The sequence below is a fragment of the Phaeoacremonium minimum genome (assembly GCF_000392275.1).
Source record: "Phaeoacremonium minimum UCRPA7 unplaced genomic scaffold PA7_03_scaffold_541, whole genome shotgun sequence".
In the NCBI taxonomy this organism is placed as follows: Eukaryota; Fungi; Ascomycota; class Sordariomycetes; order Togniniales; family Togniniaceae; genus Phaeoacremonium; species Phaeoacremonium minimum.
The window spans coordinates 120,811-145,763 of NW_006921443.1; the positions used below are offsets into that span (position 1 = coordinate 120,811).

The 24,953-nt window shown below is 52.4% G+C and overlaps 6 protein-coding genes across 6 annotated transcripts; 3 read left to right on the forward strand and 3 right to left on the reverse strand.

Annotated features, from left to right (window-relative positions):
- Nucleotides 1-3,356: 3,356 nt before the first annotated feature.
- On the forward strand, nucleotides 3,357-4,308 carry UCRPA7_7565 (putative gtp-binding nuclear protein gsp1 ran protein; the record flags this gene model as incomplete). The annotated part of the gene is made up of 5 exons (XM_007920093.1): nucleotides 3,357-3,425; nucleotides 3,558-3,650; nucleotides 3,703-3,856; nucleotides 3,912-4,117; nucleotides 4,174-4,308. The coding sequence occupies 5 exons, from the start codon at nucleotides 3,357-3,359 to the stop codon at nucleotides 4,306-4,308; spliced, it is 657 nt and encodes a 218-aa protein (XP_007918284.1).
- A 1,949-nt stretch (nucleotides 4,309-6,257) lies between these two features.
- UCRPA7_7566 (putative carboxypeptidase s1 protein) lies at nucleotides 6,258-7,517 on the forward strand (the record flags this gene model as incomplete). The annotated part of the gene is made up of 3 exons (XM_007920094.1): nucleotides 6,258-6,278; nucleotides 6,514-6,572; nucleotides 7,166-7,517. The coding sequence occupies 3 exons, from the start codon at nucleotides 6,258-6,260 to the stop codon at nucleotides 7,515-7,517; spliced, it is 432 nt and encodes a 143-aa protein (XP_007918285.1).
- Nucleotides 7,518-11,631: 4,114 nt separating this feature from the next.
- On the reverse strand, nucleotides 11,632-13,171 carry UCRPA7_7567 (putative atp-nad kinase protein; the record flags this gene model as incomplete). Its single annotated transcript, XM_007920095.1, has 2 exons — nucleotides 11,632-12,125; nucleotides 12,187-13,171. 2 exons carry the CDS (start codon nucleotides 13,169-13,171, stop codon nucleotides 11,632-11,634), a joined length of 1,479 nt encoding a protein of 492 aa, XP_007918286.1.
- A 3,867-nt stretch (nucleotides 13,172-17,038) lies between these two features.
- On the reverse strand, nucleotides 17,039-17,943 carry UCRPA7_7568 (putative exosome complex subunit rrp46 protein; the record flags this gene model as incomplete). The annotated part of the gene is made up of 2 exons (XM_007920096.1): nucleotides 17,039-17,691; nucleotides 17,754-17,943. 2 exons carry the CDS (start codon nucleotides 17,941-17,943, stop codon nucleotides 17,039-17,041), a joined length of 843 nt encoding a protein of 280 aa, XP_007918287.1.
- Nucleotides 17,944-18,229: 286 nt separating this feature from the next.
- On the forward strand, nucleotides 18,230-19,543 carry UCRPA7_7569 (putative serine threonine-protein phosphatase 2a activator 2 protein; the record flags this gene model as incomplete). The annotated part of the gene is made up of 1 exon (XM_007920097.1): nucleotides 18,230-19,543. The coding sequence occupies one exon, from the start codon at nucleotides 18,230-18,232 to the stop codon at nucleotides 19,541-19,543; it is 1,314 nt and encodes a 437-aa protein (XP_007918288.1).
- A 256-nt stretch (nucleotides 19,544-19,799) lies between these two features.
- UCRPA7_7570 (hypothetical protein) lies at nucleotides 19,800-21,341 on the reverse strand (the record flags this gene model as incomplete). The annotated part of the gene is made up of 2 exons (XM_007920098.1): nucleotides 19,800-20,069; nucleotides 20,139-21,341. The coding sequence occupies 2 exons, from the start codon at nucleotides 21,339-21,341 to the stop codon at nucleotides 19,800-19,802; spliced, it is 1,473 nt and encodes a 490-aa protein (XP_007918289.1).
- Nucleotides 21,342-24,953: the final 3,612 nt, after the last annotated feature.

A 24,953-nucleotide genomic window follows, 5' to 3' on the forward strand; every position in this document is an offset into this window, starting at 1 on the left:
CCTCAGAAGCTCTGTTACCCGAAATCGATGCTCTGCTACTGCGGTCGGTTCGTGAACAGGCTTGGGATGATCTCAATGTAGTACGCCTCGAACGAGCAAGAATACTTGCAGTTGCCATACTGATAGTAGCGCTCTTGACCGAGGCAACGAACCCAAAAGAGGATCCGGAAGACGAATGGCGATGTGCTGCTCTCCGTATTTTTGATGGATTGCCAGCTAACTGTGGAAGCTGCATCGGGTCGTCATCGAAGACTCCCATGACCGTATGTCGATGAGCGGCTCGCCGACGTATGGTATTCATCCATTTGCGAAATGGTTTGTTCTGCTTGTTGGACATACTATCAGAACCGTCCATCTGGTTATCATGTTGGGTTGGAATGACTCCCAAAGCGTCCTCAAGCGCATGAAGCCCGTCTATCGTAAAGCCGAGCGGAGGAATGGTGCCCAACTTGTTCCAGGCATTATCAGACGTTTGCCGGATATTGATCGTTGGAGGTGCCTTGGCTGTGTGACTGATATCACTGGTCACATCTTCGCAACCATTATATGCCGAATCGTCCAAGGTTCTCAGTAGGCGCGTGATGATAACTGAGCTGGTACGTGAGCCTGACTCCAAAGAATCGTTGCCGTCTTGAGACATAATGACTTGAGTCCAAGAAGTCGAATTCAAAATCGATAGTTCCAAACAAGCTCCCAAAAAACCCCAAGAAACAGAAGTCAAGAGACAATCATTCCAAAAAGGCTCAAACCATGATAACGACGAGGCCCAAAAAGAAGCAATATAATGCAACGTGAACGAGTAAAGGATGGCCGCGTTTCAAGCGTGCAATGTAGAGAAAATAGTCAAAATATTGGATACCTAGGTAAAGACCATGGCTAGAGGAGAGTATTGTGCCTTGATCACACTTGACAAACGCACCTTCTCAACTCAATCCAATCACCACAACCATGACGGCTTGGAAGAGAAAGGTGTTTCCGTTTCTGTCCGCATGGACCTCAGGAAGTATCAGGTGCCTTGGGAGACCTACCTACCTTGTGATTGACTGTGTTACATCTTGGTCACACCGAACGTGCCTACCTCAACAGCGACATCATTGTCTAGTCAATGCATCGTCTAACACGCTCAGCTAACATACTGACTCGGTTGGTATCAAGATGGCAATGCTAATGATAGACAGGAAAGCTGCCTGCACCTCTAAAGCAGCACCTCTGTGCAAGGCCCAAAACCCACTAAGCTTCTCGAGTATAAAGCTCGGAATGCAACACTAAGAGGAAGGTGCTGCAATGTTATATTACATCTTCACTATCCGTTGCGTTTAAGTGTTAGTGAGAGGTAGTCACCTGTAGGTGCCCCTTGGCCCCTATAATATCGGAACAAATTGTTCCCGTGCCCGAGCTACCCCTCCAAAGCCGCTGCTGAAGGCAAGTAACGCGTCACTTGTGGAAGACTAGTTGCGGCCTACTAGCTTACCAGCACCTGTGATCGAGACCATATTCCAACAGCTCATTCCGAAGACATGGTTTCTCAGAGACTTTTGTCTCAAGAATGGGTTTGCCGCTCAGAATGAATAACCTCCATGCACCAACTGTCCCCTCGGGACCATCCTCGGGGCCTGCTAGCAATGGCGGGGCGGCACACCTCACCTTCAACGAGCTGCAGCGCAAGAAGGACAATATCGAGGCTGAGTTGAAGGCTTTGAGTGGTGTCCTGGACTCGGTAATGCGGCCATAGGTCCCATATTGGATGATGATGGCTAACTTAAGCTTTGCAGCACGGTGTCGACATGAATACGAGCCTTCTTACGCCGGACGGATTCCCCCGAGCAGACATCGACGTTGCGCAGAGTAAGAAATGCTACTAAACTGCAAGAGGATGCGGATGCTGATCTATGGTGCTAGTTCGCACCACACGAGCTCGAATCATCCACCTACGAAACGATTACAAAGATTTAATGTCACGGATCGAGAAGCATCTGCATGAGCACTTTGCAAGTCTTCAAGACGCAGAGGAAGGACCAGCAGTCGCTTCGAACAATCGAGAGCCTGCGCTCCACGACTCCATCCCCGAACAACTCGATCGACCTTTCGCAAAGGTAAATAGCGTGGTGACGGGTAGCCCTGCCGATTCAGCAGGCTTGAAGCAAGGAGATCTGATCCGCAACTTTGGATATGTCAATCATTCCAATCACGACAGCCTCAAGAAGGTGGCGGAGTGTGTACAAGGCAACGAAGGAGTAAGTGACAGCAACCGAGACCATGGCCGAGCAGCACAGGCAAACGATGCTGACAAGTCCCAGCAAAATGTCCTCGTGAAAGTTTCCAGGAGTACTGGCTCTGGACAGCTTCAAGAATTGCGTCTGACTCTAACGCCGCGAAGAAACTGGGGAGGAAGAGGGTCGCTGGGGTGTCACATAGTACCGATCTGATGCTCTTCGATATCAAAGAGTGACTAGGGCCGAAGAAAACGGATGCTTAGAAAATTGCAACGCGGACCATGACGGCACTAATGGAAGTAAGGTGTCTCCAGGCATCGAAACGGAGGAAGTGGGTAGAGATGGCTCATTGCATGGATGATCGCCTGGGCAAGAGCTAAGGCAGTGACGGATGTAGACAGGTCGCTGTAACCTAGAGTAGATACTTGTCTAATCCAACGTAGCAGGTATGGATGTTGGCGATGTTGGATCAGGCAGAGGTGAGCTGCCTTGTCGAGATAATAAGGCAGCACCTGGAGCTGAGAAAGATGAGGCATGAATCAAATCAGAAAATGACCACGAGAATCCAATTGATGTGGCAACTGGTGTACAGTTGGCATTGTGATGCTAACAGAGTCATATAACCTGGTCGTTGGGTACTGATAGAAATGGTAGCTGGTGGCATTGCCAGCTGTAACCGTCTCAACTTGCCACGATCATGTAAGAGTATAGAGTCACCTCACTGGAGGTACTAAAAATGTGTAGAAAGGGAGACTTTGTACCTTGGGTGGTGCCAGATGCTAGAAGAGATTGCCCCACTCGTTGGGACGGCTCTCGAAATCACGATTTATGGCACGTGCTCAGACCGCCGCCCAAGAACCAAGATTTTCGCTAAGGCACCTTCCCCTCCAGAGGCTTCTGTCCCTCAAAAACCATCGCTGTCTTCCCCGAACCTCGTCAGTGAATTCTTCCTTCCTGACTCCACCACCCACGATATCATCTCGTTTGCGAAGGTATGCTACTCAACTAATTCCCAGTACCTCAAACTCGATTACGGATCTCTTCGCCTTTTCGAACTTGATCTAGCCAGGTGCACTGACATTTGCGCCCCAGCTTCCCCCGCCTTGTTTACATCACTCCGCCATCTTTGCATCTATCGCAAACATGGCCGCCGCTCAACAGCAGGTCCCTACCTTCAAGCTCGTGCTTGTCGGTGATGGTGGTACTGGCAAGGTAAGCCAAATTCACTGTCTTTATGGCTGATCCCTCGATTCCCTGGGCTTATCGCGCATCTTATTTGGCGGGGCTGCAGTCATCATCGTGACAGCTTCGCAGCAGAACAACCAACTAATATGCTGTTTTTAGACCACCTTCGTCAAGCGCCACTTGACTGGTGAGTTCGAGAAGAAGTACATGGCTACTCTCGGTGTCGAGGTCCACCCTCTTGGCTTCACCACGGTCAGTAATTCGTTGCCAACTCTCCTAGGCTTCCAACTAACGGTTTTGGTAGAACTTCGGCCAGATCCAATTCGATGTGTGGGACACTGCTGGTCAGGAAAAGTTCGGTGGTCTGCGTGATGGCTACTACATCAACGGCCAGTGTGGTATCATCATGTTTGACGTAACCTCCCGAATTACCTACAAGAATGTTCCCAACTGGCACCGTACGTGAAGGCACTATTCTTTGGATTTGGCATGGGTGGCTAACAAATGCAACAGGTGATCTCGTCCGCGTCTGCGAAAACATCCCCATCGTTCTCTGCGGTAACAAGGTTGATGTCAAGGAGCGCAAGGTCAAGGCCAAGACCATCACCTTCCACCGCAAGAAGAATCTCCAGTACTACGATATCTCCGCCAAGTCCAACTACAACTTCGAGAAGCCTTTCCTCTGGCTCGCTCGCAAGCTTGTCGGCAACCCCGCCCTGGTAAGGTTTTAGATTTATCTATTCAGTAACATGGACCGCTGACATCTATTCTACAGGAGTTCGTCGCTGCCCCGGCTCTTGCCCCGCCCACCGCCGTTGTCGATGAGGCTCTCCTCGAGCAGTACCGGAAGGAGATGGACGAGGCTGCTGCCATGCCTCTGCCTGGTGAGGAGGATGATGATGACCTGTAAACGGCTCAATGATCGCATGACATGATTTTGGGGCGGCTTCAGAATGAAAAGATTACGGGTTGTCAAATGTTGGTCACAGGCAAATTGCCCAGCTCAGCGACATTTTTGGGACAGGCCAGATTAGATAGTGGACCAGGGTGGCTATTATGAGGACGAAGAGCGTGACTCAACATCGGACACAATGGCTGAGTTCGTTCACATCAACTTTTGATCAAGCATCATCACCTCGAGACTTGGGGGTGGAACTCGGCGTCTTTGCTGCTCTAGCACATCTTAAGTAGACTATTCGCGCAGAAAAATCGTCCATTTCCTTGCGACTTTGCTTCCTTGACTTTGAAAAAACTATCGTTCTACTGACAAACGTAGCAAACGACCGTAGTACATCATCAGGTGGCGGAGGAACTGGTTGGGCTGAGAAGGCGGTGAGCCAAGCTCTTTACTGAAGGCGAATGGTGGGGCAATTTCTGAAATTTTGGCATGATGTCAAACACTCACCCCTCTTCGAGCTGCATTCAGCTCGGGCTTTGTCAGCTCCAACCGTTGCAATGGCAACCAGTCCGGCACAGTGGGTCCCGTCCGCGGCGAACACCTCGCACCGTGCCGTCTTCCCGGAGGTTCGCATAGTGTTGAAGCCAAGCTCACCAAAGTCCTTACCTTTCCAGTCTAAGACTGAGCATTCATACCTAGAATTGATCTGCCCCTATAACTCGGACTCTTTTTGATTATGCTGTAGTGGCGGTACCGACAACTTCTTACCTATAACTGTTGGGAACCCCTATTGTTAGTGAGTATCTAAGCGGCTGATCGGACGGACGTCAACGGGATATAATGTGACAAAACTATGACATCTATACTACAACTCATCAATTATCATTGACCTCGAGTAGGTGGCAGTCTCTCATCTGGCAGAATCCCTAGTCGCCGACAGCGGGAATCGCTCCCGATTGAGGCGGATAGGCAATATCAAGCCGCTTCATTCGTATTATCCGATTCGCCTTTACAGCTGACTTGCTCCATCCCCAGTTATCCTCTTCAAGATCTTATCATCACAGTGGCATAGAAGTGCTGTTCTCCCTTTGCTACCCTTGAAACTGCCATTCCACTTGAAATGTTGCGTCAAAGACTTGTCACGGTCGTTGCCCTAGCTTGAACGAATAAACTTATTGTAGCGTCAATCGAGTAGATCCATACTCGCTTCTTTGCACAATGATACTGTTACGGCTTCATCTGTGGCTGATACACTTTTTTATGACCTGTCATGGTTCTTCTTGGTACAGACGGCCAACGCTCCGGACCCTGCACACAGAGCCCCCGCACCTTGTGAAGGGGGGCTTGGGAAAGGTTCAGCGACATCAGATACTGACACAGCAGAATGCTACTGTTCGATACCAAGAACCGGGTATCTGTGATACCACAGATGGTGTCAGATTCTTCTCAGGATATGTAGATCTAGGCGAGGAAGCGCACACATTCTTCTGGTTCTTTGAAGCAAGAAACAATCCCGGAACAGCTCCAGTCACCCTGTGGCTAAACGGCGGGCCTGGAAGTGACTCCCTAATAGGACTTTTCGAAGGTCATAGCAGTTCTTTTCACCTGAGCTCAATCTAAGATATGTGTTGACGCTGAGTAGAAATTGGACCTTGTACTGTCACCCCCGATCTCAACACGACGGTAAATCCATTCTCGTGGTCTGAAGTGTCAAACTTGCTGTTCATTTCACAGCCCCTTGGAGTTGGCTTCTCTTACGCCACAGAAGGAGAAAGCGCGTCACTTAGCATTGACAGAACAAGTATCGCCGCTGAAGCTGCTTGGAATGTTCTTCAGGCCTTCCTGTTTGAACTTCCACAATTTGACGCCAAGCCGGCATCAAGGAATCTAAGTCTCTGGACAGAGAGGTCGGTACACCTGCATGCTACACAACACGTTAGTTTAGCTGATTGGGTCAAGTTATGGAGGCCATTACGGACCAAGTAGGCGTCTGAATTTGTGTTTTGATAATGTTATTGACCAGTCGAGAAGCTTTCTATCGATATTTTTATACACAAAATGAGCTAATTAAAAATGGGACTCGGCTTGGAATCGAGATTGAGCTGAATACTCTTGGGATCGGCAATGGTATCATTGACGCCGCAACGCAATTTCCTCTCGTAGGCAATAGCATATTCACCTCTTTTAATCAGTGCTGTTCATGAGCTGATTTACTAGTACCCAGAATTCGCAACGAACAACACATATGGCATACAAGCAGTCAACGATGACAGTACGTACTTCACATGTGAGAGGAAAAGTCCTTTCTTGACCTTGCTAGTTTACACTTACATGAATTATGCCTGCTACATGTACAACGGTTGTTTGGATCAAGTATTTCGCTGTAGCCAAGCTGTTCGTAGAGATAGAACCAGGTTGGTGGATGTGCCTTAGCAAAACGCCGTGCTAAATCAAACCAGTTTGAACGCGAGAGCTGCGTGCACAGAAGCAGCAAATATGTGTTCGTCAAATCAATGAGCCTCGGAAGACAGAGTCTAATCAGAAGTCAAGGTCGAGATAATGTAGAGGGCCCTTATTACGCTTACAGTGGACGGAGTATGTACGACATTCGACAGCCTGATGCATTTTCCGGTAGACCCGACTTCTTTGTCGATTTCTTGAATCTACCATCGACGCAAGAAGCGTTAGGTGTGACTGTGGGGTATTCATACAAATCGACAAACAATGATGTCTATCTGGCATTTCAACAGTCCGGCGACTATGTCTATCCCGATTACCTTGAAGATTTGGAATTCTTGCTGGACAAGGGGATTAGGATCATGTCTGTCGGCCCCACTAGAACAAGTCGCTCATGGCTGACTTGATCTAGATTGATGTACGGAGATGCAGACTATATCGGCAACTGGTTTGGTGGCGAGGCTGTGTCAAACGCGGTCAATTACACGCAATCAGCCTTCTTTCGAGAGAGCGGTTATAAGCCGCTGAGCATTGGTGGTTTTGAGACTGGTAAGGTCAAGGAGTACGACAACTTCAGCTTTGTTGTTGTGTACGAAGCTGGCCACTTCGTCCCTGCGGAGAAGCCAGATGTCGCACTTGAGATATTCCGAAGAGCTATGGAGGGACTTGATATTGCAGAAGGGCAGACGAAAGTGACGGACCAGACAGCGATACCTTTCCCCGCAGATACACCACTGCCGACAACGATCTCATTCCCGACTTAGGAAACACCCGCGGATGGTGGTTTGATAGAGGGCTAGGGACAGGAATGCGCATCGATTGGGCTTGTCTCCCATTTCGCCGAAGCAGTAATACCGATGGCAGCAAATGAAGCGCATTTGTGACGCGCAGGCTCCTGGGTTGAGGTTGAGACCAGCAAATTAAATGGCTAATGATTGGATCGGCAGCCTACCGAGGAACTCCAACGACCCAGGCATCACAGAGATGCAAGCTGAAGGCGATTCGAGATTCCTCAATGCCATGGGGGAAATGAGAGACAGACACAGCTGCGTGTTAGAGTGCAGAGCGGGCAACAACGCGACTAAGGAAAAGCACGGGTCGCGGGTCGTCGCGAGTGTGGATATTAAGGTTAGCAGTGATTTCGTCTAAATTATATCGCCCTAGAGACGGAGGGGCAAGCGTGACTTGCAGGTATTGACTTGCTTTCCCAATCGGGCAATCAAAACTCGCAAACGCGCGACGTGAGTGGCTGGAGCCGAACGCGGAGAAAAAGCAGGTACCATGTACTTGCCGACCGCGCTTTTTGCTACGGCAGGGGCAGGGACACAGTGACCCGCACCCGCTTCTTGCTGCGCTGGGCTGCGCTGGGCTGCGTACCGCGCCCGCCTGCAAACCACGACCACGACCTTTGACGTGAACGTGGGTCCTCGCCTGCGTCCCTCTTTTAGAGTGGCCAAGCTGCCCGTCCTGCTCCTCCAGTGCTTCCCCAGCTAAAACACCCAGAACACCTTCTCGACTTCACGCGATCCTGTTCCTCCTGCTTCTTGTTTTGGCTCTTCTCCTCCTACCTCCTCTTCACCACCCCGGCAGCTTAGGAAGGCCCTCGCGTCACTCGTTTTACCAATTGGCCTCCTACCCACACTGCGATGCATGTATAATTGGATTCAAGTCCCCTCGCACCCATCATGTCCAGCCAAGCCTCCTCCCCCGCGGCTTCTCTCAATCCATCTCAAGAGAGCAATGTAGCCGAAAGTTCCAGCTCTCCTAATAGCAAGAACGACTCAAGCATCCTTTCTCAAGAGTCATCCCAGCTAGATCCAGACTCTTCAGCCCTCAGTGCGGAAACAGAGCGCCATCCCAAAGGCAAGAGGAAAAGAACCGCGTATGTGCCTTCAATGCCCCTTCCGCTGCCAATCACAGACTCCAAGGATTTTCGAGGTCTTTTGGACTAACGCGTTGCCTTAACATGTAGTGCAAAGGACAAGGCTATTCTTGAAGATGCCTACAACACCAACCCGAAACCCGACAAGGCGGCGCGTCTAGATATCGTGAACCGCGTTTCTCTAAACGAGAAAGAAGTGCAGGTATGTATTACGACTGCCAAACCTCACTTTGTCAACCTACTCCAAGAATTGATTCCACTAACGCCCACTCTTGTAGATATGGTTCCAGAACCGTCGTCAGAACGACAGGCGCAAGTCGCGTCCTCTGTCTCCCCAAGAGATCGCAGCCCTCCGCTACGGCGGCATGCAGGTCCTATCCTCCGATCCGATACCGTTTAATTCTGCTAGCAGCACACACGTTCCGAGCTCTTCTCCTGTACAAATCAGCCTGGCCCCCGTTGCCACCACACCACCAATGACCTCGCCGTCCGGCATGGAGCAGCTAGTCGAGAGACGCGACCAGGATGTCGCGGCGTCGTCACCAAGATCCGAACCACCAACATCGTCCTCTCACAGCAACGAACACGGAAACGTGTCTCTTGCTCATTCCTTCTCCAGCTCTGTTGGGTATCTGGCGAACCGGTGGAATCCCGGAAGCTCCTTCTCGACGCCATCAAGCCTCACTCGTCATAATGCAGACGACCCTCAACAGTAAGACTTATTGCCCTTTACCAAATGTGAAACAGTACTGACTAGCCATTAGAATCGAGGTGTTGTCCTCATCTTGTCCATCCGTTACATCTTCTGGGCACATCCTTCCTCCTCCTCACTCATCACAGGTCCGTCTGGCCTTGTCATTAGAGGGCAAGGCCGAACTCGTCTCATCTCTGCCATCACCACCTCGCGTCGACCCGCCTCGTCCGTCGCCCTCTGCTCTTTCTGACGGTTCATTCCCTCCAATCCGTCGCCCAAGTCTTCAACGAAGCCACAGCGCTCTGCCGTCTATCACACTGCCCCCAATCTCTACTCTTACTGCCGCTCTCAGCTCGCAGTCGCCCGCTCAACCGCAAGCGAGCCTTCCCCCTCGCTTGAACCGTGGACGTTCTCGTGATGTGCATGCGTGGGAGTTCTGCTGTGATGCGGACAGTGCTCCACGCGAGGATGAGCTCATGGCCCAGGCAGAGCATGAATCTAGCGGCTCTGCCGTTGCTGCTATTAGCTTGCTCCGTTCCACAAGCTCCACAGCATCTAACGTTCTCCAGCCCAATGGTGCGAAGCGCAACGCCTCTACAAAGCCGCGATTCAATGATATGCATCGTGCTAAGAAGGCTAAGCTCGGCCGTGCATTGAGCAGTGTTGGCCGCTTGCAGACGAACTTCGATACAGTGAAGGACAGGCCTACTGTTCATCAAGTTACAGAGACTCTATCAGAAGAGAAGGAATCGGATGATGGGAAGAAGGTCAAGGTCTCAATGCTCGTATCTCCGTCCGAGAACGATTCTGACAAGGAAAACTGGAGCCCTGGCGAGGATGGAACCTCTCAAACTCGAAGCATCTCACGTCTCATGAGCAGCAGACGACCGCTACCGGGAGCCGCACCGAAGGGCCAATCAAATCCGCGCCGAACTCTCGGGCGCATCTTGCAGGAGCAACGTGGGCCGGCATTCTTGGCTGGGAGCCGTGCAAATACAGCGCCATCACTGGGACGCCGAAAGGGAGCGGCTCAGGTTGAAATCTTGGAGGACAGGGAGAATCCATCTACTGGACATTCTGTTCCGGACGAGGAGGTCGAGCGCTTCATGCGCGGCGAGGTTAGCCCCAGCAAGAAAGGCGATATGGACGGTGTCATGGGACTGCTTTCCCTGAGCCAGGGAAATTGGCGCTGAAAAGTGTCTCCCCGAGTATCAGTTGGACATCCGGCAGTGCGGGCATCGCTTCTATCTCGAAAGAGGATAGTCGCCTTGTTTAAAACGAGGTCCCAGTTACAGGCTCTTCAAAAGCTTTGCTTGTCAGCGAGGGATCGCTGTATAAACACCAGAGCACAATGATTTGATGAGACATGTTAGGCCGTCTTCCGTTTTATGTCACGTATCGGAATTGCTTGATTGGTCTTTACTTGTCTTCTATACCCCTCTCTTGTGAGGGATAGTCAACAACTTGGAGGCTGGTTCTGTATTTGTCTGTTGGCAGCTATTTGAGAAAGGCTGCCCAAAATTTGCGGGAAAGAGGATGAACGGATCGGGAGCATGGATGGCGTCGAATGGATGGATGTTGGTTTGATTGCAGTCATTAAAGCAATGTCTCGAGACAATGTTGTAGGAAGTAATAACAAAGCAAACAATATTGTGCAAATAAGACACCAGTGAGACCTGCACCTTCGAGATCGGCGCTTAAAGGGAGAACCACTGCTGCAATGTATGTTTGTTGGTTTGGTGCCTCATGGTGATTGGTGAGCCCTATCGCGTGTCATCAGGCCACATCGACGTCAACCAGCATACGCTCTGGCATGGCATGGGGGTTTGAAGAGCCTCAAATAATGGGGCAAGACGACACTTCAGCGTGTTCGTGTTCACATTCATTCAGCTTGGACGAGTTGATTTATTGTCATGAAATCGATTGAGCGATGGCTGACTGATGACTATCTAGAGAAGGAAAGCCCCATGTGATGGGGGCCGGCTTGTTTATAAGGTATATGATAATGATTTGACGCAAGCAATGCTGTGCTATGCTTTTTCATGAGAAAGATCTTCTTTTCCGTACGTTGACACTGCCCTCCCAGAGGGAGTGCAGTGGAACCCAAGTGAGAAAATATAGCAGGTCCCATTGTCCATCCCGAATGGCATCGATACTCCCTTGAACTCCGTGTCTGAAAATTGTAGTAAAGACGGCTTTCAGCGTTCTGCTTTGCTCGTGATAATGATGATGATGATGATGGCCCAAGCTCCCAAAGTCAAAAGTCTAATGATGATAATCTTGATGGTCGTAACGTCTTGCTTCACATGCCTAGGAGAGACATCTGTCGTCTCAAAGGGCTAGCACTGATGCTCCCCTCTTCGCTGGCGTAGCATGCCGAGTCAGTGTCAATGTCCCACTCGGCCTCGTCGTCTTCCTTGCCGTTCTCGCTGTTGGCGCTGCTGCTGTCGCCTGGGAGGAAGGCCTTCTGGGTGGCGGCGCGGGTGTTCCAGCGCAGGGTGCGCGACACAGAGTCGAACCACTCAGTGTCGGTTCGTGTGACGGTGGGGAAAGGGTACTGCGAGGCGGTGATGGTGACGCAGTCGCCTTGGCGGAGCTCCACGCGGCCCTTGCCGTCGAAGGCACAGTAGGCTGTAGCGCGGCTGTTGCGAGGGATAGATACCCTCAGGAGCATGGTGTCTGAGAGAACCATGGGGCGGAATGAGAGCGTGTGCGGGCAGATAGGAGTGAGAAGAATAGCAGGGATGTCAGGATGGACAAGTGACCCGCCAGCGGACAGTGAGTAGGCTGTTGATCCTGCAAAGCATGTTAGTCAAAATAATTCGAGGTACGGGTCCATGTACATGTAGAGGCTTACCAGTCGGTGTGGAGAAGATGCAGCCATCCGCCTGGACAACAGTCAACAGCTCATTGTCACCGTAGAGCTCCAAGTTGGAGACGTACGGCGACGGGCCGCGGTCGATAACGAGCTCGTTCAAGACTTCGAACTGCTCGCCCTCCTCCATCTCCTGACCAAGAGCACCATCTCGGTACACGGTGCACGTGAAGCGCATGCGCAAATTAACGCGCATGCCGTCATCACCCATGATGCGGCTCAGGTGGTCCTTATACCGCTCAAACTCGAAGCTAGTCAAGAATCCGAGACTGCCGAGGCTGAAAGACAAGACAGGCGGCACGATTCTCTGGAACAGCCACGAGGTGAACAGAACAGTGCCATCACCACCCAAGGTCAACACAAGATCGAACTTCTCCGGCTGGCTCCAGCACAGATCCGGAGACCAGTACTTGAGCATATGCTGGAAGCGCGGATTCTCCTCAACGATGCTAGCAGCACCAAAGCGCTTGGAGTTGCGTAATTTGGCATCCACATAAACGTTGACGCCGAGGTCGGAGCCATATCGCGGAGTCCTCAGCAGCCATTGTGTGAGTTCGCGAGTGAGCAGGACCAGCTGGTTGTCTCGCGCCTTGGTGACAATCATGATGTTCCTGACGGCGCGCTTGATTGGTCTTCGCTGCAGCTGCTTGGAGACCTCACGTACACCGGTAGCGGTCTGCACGAGGCGCGAGTGGGACATCCACTCATCGTTCTTGATTTCCTCCAGGACCTTGTCGATATCCACTGCATCGTCGAACCTCTGGTGATAGAAACATGGTGACTGGAGGGAAGGTAAGGCGGTTGTGGGAGTGTTTGTGCGGTTTGCGAGGTCATTTAAGGCATCGCATAACTGCGAGGAAGATGTACCGGGTCGGCGTTCGACCCCACCAGAGGTAGCGGACAACATCCCGGAAAGAGATAGAGCTTCAGGCTTATTGTTGCGTGCAACCGAGGCCAAAGCTTTCATAATAGTCTGTCGCGGGACAGACTCGATGGAGCGGGCGTTCTTGCGGTGACCTAGAGACTGTTGCCGACGGTGGCCAGGAGCAGTGGACTCGGGAGAGGCGAGGGAGGCACATGCACCAGCTACAGCAGGTTGGCTGGTGAGGCCATTTGCTGTTGTGGTAGTTGTTTCGCTCAGAGAGAAGTGAGATGGCGAGGAACTTGTGGCGGTGGAGGTCCTGGGACGGTCGCAGGTGGCGGCGTCTTTGAAGTTATTATAATTGTCGCTTGTGGTAGTAGTAGAGCCATGGGGACGCTGCAGAGGAGGCGGGAGGTCGGCCGGATTACTGAGGGCCGGGTGGATCGAAGTGGGTGATAGAACAAGTTGGTCGGACATGGTCGCAGAGGGGGATGGAGATAGCAGGAGACCCCGATCGAGACAAGGTCGGACTGACTGAAGGATGTGTGGTGGTGGTGGGGCACGGCAAATCAAGCTAAGCTAGGCCGTGTACTGTAGTGCAAGTTTACCTAGCACTTAGCTGTCTCAGTGACTTGGACTCCCTGTCAATGTCACTGTCACTCTGCTCTTCAGGCGGGCGGGGTTGGGCGGCGGGGTGTGTGTCCCTTGTAAATGTCGGTTATTTTGGGCAATGCTGGGCGTCGCAAAGCGCTCTCGATTGGCTGGCTGTCCAGGCTTTGGCTGAAAGGAATTTGCTTCAGATGAACAGGAAGAGGGACTTGTGATCACCGGAAGTGATTACAAGTGCGTAAGTGTCTTGTGTGTCTTGCTGCTTGCTGCGGGTGGACTGGATGGGGGAACCAGGGAGTTCCGTCCGCGGCGTGGTGGTGTAAGTTTGCGTGCGTGCGCCTGCGTGTAGCCGTGTGTGTGTGGAGGTTACAAGGCCTAAACCCGAGGGGACCACAGGGGGATAGTGCCGGATCTTACGGAACGCCGAAGAAACGGAACGGGCTGATTGATAAACGATGCTGCAGTCTGCACTCTGCAATGCACGCTGCTTTTGGGGCGGTACCGGGAAGCGTTGATCGGATTATCGCTGGTAGCACGAGGAATAGAGTACGGTGAATAGATTGGACTGGACTGGACTGCAAATGCACGCAAGTCGCGGTCCCAACACGGCGTTTTTATCAACGTCACCTTGGACGGAATGGGCAGAGTCTGGTGATCTCCTGTCAAAGAAGCCCCGTTTCCCCAAGATCGAGAAATGGCCCGCTGCGGACAAGGTGTCGGCTCAGAAGCCCGTAGATTCAACCCGAGTAACGTGACGGCCTACAAACATCACCACACCTTTGTCAGCTTAAGCACCACGTTTAAGCACCGTAGCTCGATCCCTCCAGCGGGCCGTTCCAACCCTCCAATTTGTTGCGTGCGCCGACCACCACCGGGATAGGGCATTGGGTGCTTACCGGTAAGATAGTCTCCTTCTGATCTAGCAGAATGAGAAGAGCCCAATTGACAGCAGGGGACGAGAACGTTCCAAAGCTACCAGGAGAGTCGAGAAGCGGTGACCTCCCCAGTTTGTGATCTCAACCACCTCAAAGCCTGATGCGATTGGTGCTGGGCGGTGTGATGTGATCTGAAGTGCAGAGACGACTGCACGTGGTGCCAGATGTTCGCGAACGATAACAGGACGAGGTAAAAATAGGTCTGCCGGTGACTGACGAGTGAATCGGAAGAAGAACCAAGGGGGGTATCTCAGAAGCAATATCGCACTGATCTATAAGGGGATATCCGTATGTACTGTACTTCGACGCCAGGTCTATATGTTTAATGTAATGTATATGCTGCCGCTAGATGCACGAAAATGGAAAGATGTAGTCGAAAGCAGAAAGGTCTAGATAAAAATTGCGAAGCGATGCAATGAACAAATTTTGGTAGAAGAAGAGAATTTTGTAAGTCTTTCAAAGATGAAGATTAAAAAGTGAAATTGTATAGTAAAGAGTCGGAAGTCGAAGTTCGAAGAAGTGGATGAAGTCGAAGAGCGGGCGGATGGCACAGACAGAAGAGAAGAGGCACCGAGGTAATTGCAAGAACTACCAGAGCTCTGCTACAGCTGTTTGCCAAAGAGGGAAGGGGTGAGAAGGAGAAGGAGGGGAAGAAGAAGAAGAAGGTTGAAAGACCGGATCGTCAAGCTGGGCCAACTGAATGAAGACTGAAGACCAAAAGGAAAGAAGACGCCTTCACGATATGCCGCACTGGCGGGTTTAATATGTGGTACTGGGTCTTGACGATCATGGAGATGCGGCAAGGGAAGCACGGGATGTGGATTGGGGGGGAGGACCCGCTGTGCCGCTGAGGCTGGGATATGATATATCTCACAGCTGGATGCCCGCCTCAGACGCAGTACGTACCACTCACTTCAACTATTTTGCTACCCAGACAAGCCAGACTAGACAGTCCCCTTGTCCGAATATCTTGAGAATATGTGGTTAGGTGTCCCCGGCAGTGGAGATCCTCGTGGGCATGCAGAGCACATCCCGTCAAGGGTTCGAGGCTCAACCGGCAAATCAGACGGTCCAGAAGGCCAAGCTGTCAACCGTGCAACCTGGAAGGATACCCGCAGCTATGCAACGCTTTAACCCTTGGGAAATGCAGGTAGAACCGGGAGCAAGAAACACGAGGCTTGGAGACGGCTTGTTGATAGGATAGGCGGCCCAGGGATGCTCTTCAGAAACCTTAACACAACGCTGTTATCTTCTGCCAGGCTCAGGCACGGAGCAAACATCCTCTTCCTTGCAGATGGTCTAGCCTACCCAGTAGTTGTGGTCTGGAGCCCGTCGAGACGGGGGCATTTAGGGGAGGGTTTGCCTAGGGTTTGCCCAGGGTTCAAAGCCTGTAGCGGGCGTCTAAGCCAGAAGGGGAGCTGAGTCTAGGTCCTTAACTTGCCTCAAGTCTTGTGTCAGGGCGTTTTTGCCAGGGTCTGGAGGCGAGCTCGGGAAGGGGAACGCTAGCGCTGCAACCCGTCTCAAGTCCGGGATTTCCACTTGCGAACTCCCTTGCCCGCTGGAGAAGCCGCTGTTGGAAGCTTGTGTCCACAGCCGCCGCATTAACACATCCAAGACCCTCGTGGGTAGTCTTGTTTGGAGTGATTGCTTCTTATCTCACGACGAATTGCAAGGCCTGTCATAATCGCATCTTCACGATGATTGTTTGACCTCTGCGGATCTTACACTGTGGCGCCAATCAAGCTCTGTTCAAGCTACGATCATTCTGTAGTCGAAGCTCCAACGAACCGGCCGCCTAAATGGAGAGACACTCTGCTTTGGGGCAGCTCCCGCCACCCTTGCCGTTGCCTCCAACCAAAGTCCATCCTTGCCAGTCTGTGGCTTGAAAAGCCTATCAATTTTCCATTTTGTGAAGAAAAGCTGCTGTTCCTATTTCTGGAGCCCTGTCGCTTTAGTCTGCAATAGGCACCAGGATACCGAGGGGCATTCTGACAAGCCTCTAGCATAGCGTATGGGGGATGAAACAGCGCCTCAATCCACAAAAGTGACAGTCCCAAACACGGCCGTGAGTAGACCCACCAGTGTTTGAGCGCGATAGACACGGTCTTTCTCCCCACTGATACTGCGACGCAATTCAGGAGAGTCAAGAGCGAGTGAGAAGGCGTAACACAGCACGTTTGCCGTCCTACCCGCTGACCGCCGCGTCCGGCCCGCCGAGAACTATGCCGTAGCGTGCCGTCCCCTACAGGTCTAAGACTCCAATTCTCTTGGTAACAGGAGAATCGGACGATTTCGAGCATTCTGATGCGCTCGCGTTGCAAGTTGACCTTCGAGAAGTGTTATACCCTCAAGTAAATTCATGCTCGCGTACGTCACTCAGCACCTGGCGGTTGTCGAGACAGCGATAACACTGATGGACAATATCACCTCACTTCCAGTGGAGATCAGAAGCCACTTTGGCTTCTAATGCTGAGCGAATGAAGTGTCGTAGGTCGGGCCCCTCCGAGTTTTCATCATCCAAAATCATATCGACGCCAGCCTTCTTGCTGGTTTCGCAACAGATCCGCTTTGCTGTGTCGTGAGCACCCTGCCATTCTTCCATCGAGAAGTCGCCTTCGCTCTCCACTAGGAGCAGCTCATCATGCGAGGTGAAGGCGAAGACGTGAGTAGATTGCGCGTCCTCCCCCTCGCGGGGAGAGGGGTCTGCTACAAATTTGCTGTTCCCATCCTCGATAACAACTGATACGGCGGTTGCTGTCGCTGTCGTCTTGAGGGGTATACCTCCAGAAAGCAAAGCGAGCACCGCAGTCTGTAACAAGGCTGGTACGATAGGCAAATTCTGATATTTTGGGTTAGCATCTGCGTGTTGCAAAATCATGAGCAGGAATAGTGTAGTGACAAGAATTAGTCGGAGAATGCGTACCAGGCTGGCTTGGACCAGTTTTGTGTTGGCGTATTCATTCTCAGGTGAAGTGGTGATCTGAAGAACAATCTGGATGAGAGATCGAGGAAAGTTCTTCACGAGGATGATCTGCTTTAAAGACGACTGCAGAATCGACTCGAGATGTCGTTCTCTTGTGCCTATATATACGGAAATGAATGAGCTGATAAATCCTCGTGTGGCTTGGCACCGAAACACTGACCTCCGACCCCTGCTACCGGTCGTACGATGACATCGACGAGGGCCTCATACGGGTGCTCATCCCGTCTTTGAGCCTCGATGGGTCCATTCGCAGATGCGGTGATGGTGTAGCCTGCATACGAGTATGTCGCGGAGCCGTCTGCCTTTGGCAATGGAGACAGAGCGGCCTCTGGCTGACCCGAGACCGTCATCTTTGCTTCGGTGGACGAGGATGCTTGATGAAAGAGTCGATGAGGCTCTGCGAATAAAGTTTTTGCTCTTACTGTGATGTGCACCTTCTTGGTATGCAAGCTACCGCCCGCCTACACCTTCTAAAAATGATTTCATAGGCCTAAAGTGTGCCCCGCAGTTTAGCGTTGCTGCAAGGTCCCAGTGGCGCGAAAATCGGTCGATTTCTAAGCTCTTGAGACAGCTCCTTTGACCCCTCCAACATCAACCAACTATCCATCGAACGACTCCAGCCCTGCCACCTCGAATATGGCTCCAGCAACTACAAATACAAGTCCTCCAGGGGAGCAGCGGTCAGCTCCGACTGCAGCAGGCGTCGCTACACCTAATCTCAGGGACAAGCTCCCCAAGCTCGAGCCGCGCAAGCGACGAGCACCTCCATCGAACCCAACCCCATTGCCAGAGACCCCTGCGCTTCCGCCTCCGCCGGCAGACCCGTCACAACTCAGCTTCAAGGTTCCTACAAGAAGGATATTATCAAAAGAAGACCACGATTTATTCCTGGCTTCACCAGCCCATGACCTCATACAAGCCTGGGTGTTTGGCCTCTCAGACGCCGTTGCAGACACGCCAATATCGGCTGTCGAGGACGCCGAGCTCAGCACGCCTATAAAGACCATCCTCAAGATATTGGACCAAGCCGAGGAACTTGTTAGGCTGTCACCGCCAGACGACCAAGGAGGCTCCAGATTTGGCAATAAAAGATTTCGCGACTTCCTCGATAAGGCGAAGGAGGAGGCGCCATCATGGCATCGAGGACTGGGCCTGAAGAACAACGATGCGATCGCGGAGACGTCCACTTATCTGAATCAGTCGTTCGGAAATAGAACCAGAATCGACTATGGCTCTGGCCACGAGCTCAACTTCATGATCTGGCTATTATGTCTATACCAACTACAGGTCATCACAAAGTCGGACTTCAAGGCTGTCGTCCTCAAGGTCTTCACCCGGTACCTTGAGGTTATGCGGGTTATACAGGAGACATACTACCTCGAGCCAGCGGGCTCTCATGGGGTCTGGGGCCTAGATGACTACCAATTTCTCCCATTCCTATTTGGCGCATCTCAACTGTTGCATCATCCTTTCATCACGCCTCGCGCCATCCATCAAGAACTCACACTTGAGGAATTTGGCCACGACTTCCTCTATCTCAATCAGATCAACTTCGTGAATAGCACAAAGACCGTCAAAGGGCTCCGCTGGCACAGTCCCATGCTGGACGACATCTCCTCCGCGAAGTCGTGGGAGAAGGTCGAGGGTGGCATGCGGAGGATGTTCGTGGCCGAGGTGCTCCGCAAGCTTCCCGTGATGCAGCATTTCCTATTTGGCTCACTCGTCCCCGCAGCCGATGGGATGAGCGAGCAGGACGCGGCGGGCGTTGCAGATGAGGAAGATGAGGGCGAAGGTGGCGAGATCAACGTCTTTGAGGAGAACGGCGTGCGGCATGTTCATCAACAGAGTGGCTGGGGTGAATGCTGTGGTATCAAGGTCCCAAGCGGCGTAGCTGCGGGGATGGAAGCCAAGAAGAGAGGCGAAACGCTGCGCAGGATCCCCTTTGATTGAACGGTCTCATCCCATCGGAAGAGATCATTTTGTGTCACGACCGTCACGACCAGGTACGATTGAGAATGAATTATACCAATGCCTTTAATTATCTGATTACCTGTACTTTACCCTATTTGGATCTATGGTGTACAATGCTAAATGCAGCAGCCCAAAACGCCATAATGTATGCCCGAGATATGAAACCGTTTCCGAGTAGTTCTCCGTAGAGAACATCCATTCTAATGATTAACCCTCATAGTCGTTTCATCTTTCTCTATATGCCGATTTCTACGTTGACAGCAGCCTTGACGCTCGTCCCAAGGGCCTTGAGTTCCGCCTTAAGCGATGCCTCGATGTTGAGGCCAGCCCACTCAGGGGCCGTCGGGTCACCGCACTCACGGTCGAACCACCAGTTGGGCTGGTTGTTGTCGATGTCGTCGAGCGCATAGGCCACAGTGCTTCCGTACAGGTCGCAGCGGGGCGCGCCGAGGCTGTTCAGGTAGTAGTCGAAAGACAAGCAGCCGTGCGTGTCACCCCAGACGCTCTGTGAGAGAGGAATGCATGTTAGCAAAGGCGGGAAGGAGATGCAACGAATAGCGGAAAGGCAGCTTACCTCGCAGAACTGGTAGCAGCCCTTGAGCGTGACCGGCACGTTGGCGGCGTTCTCGACGAATCGCCCGATGAAGAAGTCGCCAACAGCCTTGCCGTGGACACCACAGTGGCTGTTCGTCTTCTTGGGTGTTCCAGTGGGGGCATCGGTGGCACAGACGGTCTTGGTCGGCGTCACTGTGGTGGTCACGGTCGACGTCAGGACGGCCTGGGTGACGGGGGTAATGAGGGTGTCAATCACGCAGGTCGTGGTGGTCGACGTAGGCGTGAATGTGGTGGTGACCGCATCCCGTCCAGATGCGCCGGCGCTGCTACTGGTGGTGACAGCGTGGACAGGAACAACAGTTACGACCTGGGAAAGTGTCACTCGGACCGTGCTGGTGCCATCTGGATCGCTCGAGGTGCTACTCAGGTCGTCATCGCAGGGCTCAGTCGTTGCTGAAGCTGACGCAGTCGTTGTTGAGGCATCATCATCACACGGCTCGGTCGTAGTAGCAGCGGCAGATGAAGATGAGCTGGACTCATCGTCGCATGGTTCGGTCATGGTCGGAGACGCAGATGCCCCAGCAGATGTGCTGGTCTCATCGTCGCAAGGAGGGTCTGACACAGTAGCAGTAGAGCTTGTGGCAGTTATGGTAGCGTTGCCAGTCGCATAATGATGAGTGCCATTCTCAAATGGGCATGGATCCTCTGTGATGGTAGGATACGCTGAGCCGGTCAGGTAAGAGGACACAGTGGATGTCACGGATGTGTTCCAGTTGAACCATGAAGTTGTCGTGTTGACATAATGGGCCTCGGTCTTCGGAGGCGGTGCGGATGAGTTGGATGAGAAGCTAGCTGTGACGGTCTGAACATAGTCAAGAGTGGTTGTGATAGTAATAACGCTGAACGAGCAGTCGCTAGCGGTAGGATCGGCTAGGCTTGTTGAGGAAAGCGAGGTGGTGTTCACAAATGGGATGGTAGGATACGTCTCAGCACCCGATGAGGCAGTGGAGGTGACTGTGGTCAAGTTCGGGCTCAGTGTGCTGTTGGTCTTGTAGATATGAGGATGTCTGTGTCCACGCCATACAATACGCTCGGCAGCGCTGTCAGAGTCATGATGAGGAGTCCTCTCGTTGTACTTGGCTTTATAAAACTGATCATCACGGCGCTCAGTGATATCGTCCAGCCTTGCGTTCTTCTGTTTGGCCGTATTAGTACATTGCATGTGAAGGAAGCCACAAAAGCAAATACCTCTACTGCAGCTCTTGGGGCGGCATTCGCTGCAGATAGGAGCGCAGCTGCGCTAAGGAATGTCTTGAAATGCATAATCGAAAAAGAATGACGGAGGTGGCCAACCAAACGAATGGTAAAGAGTGACTGCGCTGAAGGCCGCTGAAGTGCTGATGCTTCGATGATGATCTATCGCAACCGTTTTCACACGGGAAGTCATCTTGGATTTATAGAATACCATCTTGAAGATTGCACTCATTGCGAAGGGAGAGTATGATCCCGTTGTAGATCTATTGTAGATCTATTGTTTATCGAAGGGAGTTGGTAAGGTGAGAGAGATGAAGGGAGTTGGGACTAACCCTAGCAAGGGGTGGACTATTGAGTGAAGGCGGTGGCCTCTCCCTGTCAGCCACCAAGATTCGGACTCCTTGAAAGGCATCGAAACGCACCAACAGGGACAATCCAGGACTTGTTTAATCAATTGCTTTATTGCGCTGCTCAACCCTAATCAATAGACGCAATTGATCCCTTTGCAGAGGTTCAATAGGAAATCCACTACCTAACAAGTGAATCGCATCCATGATCCATTAAAATGCAGATGCAATAGGGTATCAGAACAGGTCCACTAAACGCCAATGTGCCCTTCAGAAATCACAATATCAATCTGCTTACTGGCAGAGCCGCCCTTGAAATTTGTTGATGAGTCGTACGTGGGTATCTGGCTTCCTGGAAATACCAGCTGTCGCAGCCATGACATGCTACAACGGTCCCCTGCAGAAATAGCCTTGTGCTGAGATATGCCACCGATAGCTCAATCCTCCCAAATCGTTTCCAGATCCAGGTCCTGTCTCCGCTCTGCACCGCAGACACTCCAGCGCTTGCGCTTATCCCTTGAGCCAAAGCCCAGAGTCCGACCTCTAGTTGGAGTGTCTGGGTTGCCTTTGCCCTTTGAATCCCCGCCATCAGCCGCATCGGCTGCTGCTTTCAGTTGTGCAATTCTCTCTGCCTCCAGAGCTGCTTCCTCTGCATCGGGTGAGTCTGGGATAGTCTCCAAGCTAGATATGCTTGGGCTCCTAGATCGGGCTGAGATCGGTGTAGAAGGGACCGAGGAGGAGGGGAACGCAGCCGAGAATGAGTAGCTGTCCGAAAGAGAATCGTAGGGTCGGTAAGACGGAGACGATGCAACAGATGATGGAGTTGAAGAGGGTGGAGGCAGCGAACCAGTGCTGGATGTTGCCATCTGCCGGAGTGGAGATGAAGGGCGTCTGGCTCGCCCTAGAGAGCCTACGCCAGCAACGCCCAAGCTCGGTGAGCTGCTCCTTTCCGGCACTCTGCGTTCCGGATCCAAGACAGATGTGCGGGTAGGAGAGGGAGGCGGCATGGCCTCATCAACTGGTTTCCTCGGAATTCGAACTCTGCTTGGGGAGCCAGCAGGGCTTTGCGGGCGAACGAGCGGCGGGTAGAGGATATGGCCAGCTCCGTTGACACCGGGCATAGACTGGGTTCGCGCCATTGGCGGAGCGAGACTCGCAGTCGACTTCGATCGCATGTGAGATGATCCTGAGAGCGGTGACGTCGTACGCGGACGGTAAGGCAGAGCTGATGGGCCGTTCCAGGAAGGTGAGACTGGCGAGGAGGGAGAAGGGTCGGTAGATCGACGAAGAGTGGGAGGCTTTCGAGGAGAATCCATCTCGGGACTCGATAATAGCGAGCTCTGTAGTCTGAGGGTGGGGAGAGGAGAGGAACGGAATTCCTCCATTCTCTCGGTCTCGGGGACAGGCTCCATCTTCGAGGCTTTGTCGGGTGGCCCGAAATGTCACCTTGGAGTTGAGGGCATGGAGTGAGGGGAATTTGACAAGAGCGTGAGGGGATAGTGACACGGTGCTGTCAGCTGCTGTGCGCAAGGCGGGCCTCGACGCTCAGGAATATCGGTAAATGTGCCTCATGTAAAGCAGGCAGGAGTTCCTCAGTCTCACGAACTGAGAGGCACTGGAGGCATCTGGGCTCGCTGTCTCCGACTTTTTTGAGTTGATATTTCGGGCCCGTAGATCGGGGAAGGTTAGGGAATGAAATGGGGGTCGAGAGAAAAGAGGAGATGACGATCGGAGGAGAATATATCACCAAGCGAAAGGAGATGCCAGATCTGCTGCACTATCGGTTCCGAGAACAGCACGGATTAGACGGGACGTCGAGTTCCGGACTCCTCTACAGCGCGAGTGTCGGCCCCAAAGAGAAGTAGAAGCCAAAGGTCAGAAAGAGGGGGAAAGTCGGTTGTTGACAGCGCAGACAACAAAAGGTTGTCGTTGTCGTGAGGAGGAAGCGGCACGCAGGGCCCACGTTGCTTGATTGTGAGTGTGGCCCCAGGACAGGACGGGAGACTGGAATGAGATGGATCCAGCAGCAACAGCCATATACTATGCAGTAACATGTGTGATGGATGGATGGCGGCGAGTGCTGAGGGGGACTGGGGGAGCCTCGTTTAGCCGATAATGTAGCAGCAAATCACACTGAGCCAGCCGGCCAGTCAGGATGCCGGATCCAGCCTGGGCGGTGCTGGGCCACTGAAATTGCCCGCTAGCCTCCCCAATATGGCGCATACAAGCCCTTGGAGCCCTCAAGCCCCCCGAGGTTCTGGGAAGTTGACTGAAGCCGGCCAGCCACAGCGCCGGAAGTGACCCCTCCTCGAGCCCTCGTCTCCCACTAAGGCGGGCGGGAAGCAAGTCCTCTGGATCTAGAATCTGGGGTCGGGGGAAGTACCTGCCCTGCTCAAATCACAAACACCAGCCAGCACACTACACTAATGAAGTGGCTGTCACTGGTCAGGCACCTATCTGAATCAGGAAATCCCCTTCCCCTAAACGGTGCAGCAGGAGGAGCACACTATCCAGACTTGGTCGGTCGGCTTCATACATACTGCATAGTAGTAGTAGGATCAGGACCTGCATATTGGCCTCATAGGACTTACTTCTAGCCTCAGGCTGTTCCCGGATTATCAACATGCCTTTAATGGTTTTTTCTTCTATAGCATAGCCAAGTCATGGTGTCAGTCTGGATGTGCACGCAGGTCTGGGTGAGGCGTAATTGAATCGCTCTCATCTTCCATCCCGATCCCAAAGGTGACGACTGACGCATTCCAGCGGCAGGCACTGACTCGGGCCTTATGTGCTTGTGCACTATGCAGGCTTGCCTACGTGTCTCGTCGCCCTCCTCCCCGTGGCGCGCTAGAATAGAAGGTATTGTATCATAATCAAAAGAGTCGAGACTCTTGAAGAATTAGCACAATCTTGTCTCGCCAGCAGGGCCAAGTTTCATGGCCGGTGGGAGGGAGCCTGTGGCAGAGCAGAGCCCGTTGGGGTTCATCAACTGACATCCAATCGCCGCCCTCGTGATCCCAGGCTGTTGATCTGTGTCATCTGGCCCAGATCATGCACAGCACCATAACACTCAAGAGCATTAAACCCAGTAATCTCCCCTCAAGGCCTAATCCAAGGCCCATCGCCCTGCCTGCTTGTTCGCATTACTCACAGCCCGGCTGCTGTGTTCAGATACAGATCATTAGGCTAGCGGCTGGGGTAGTGATAGGACACGGGCTCTAACCCCTCACACT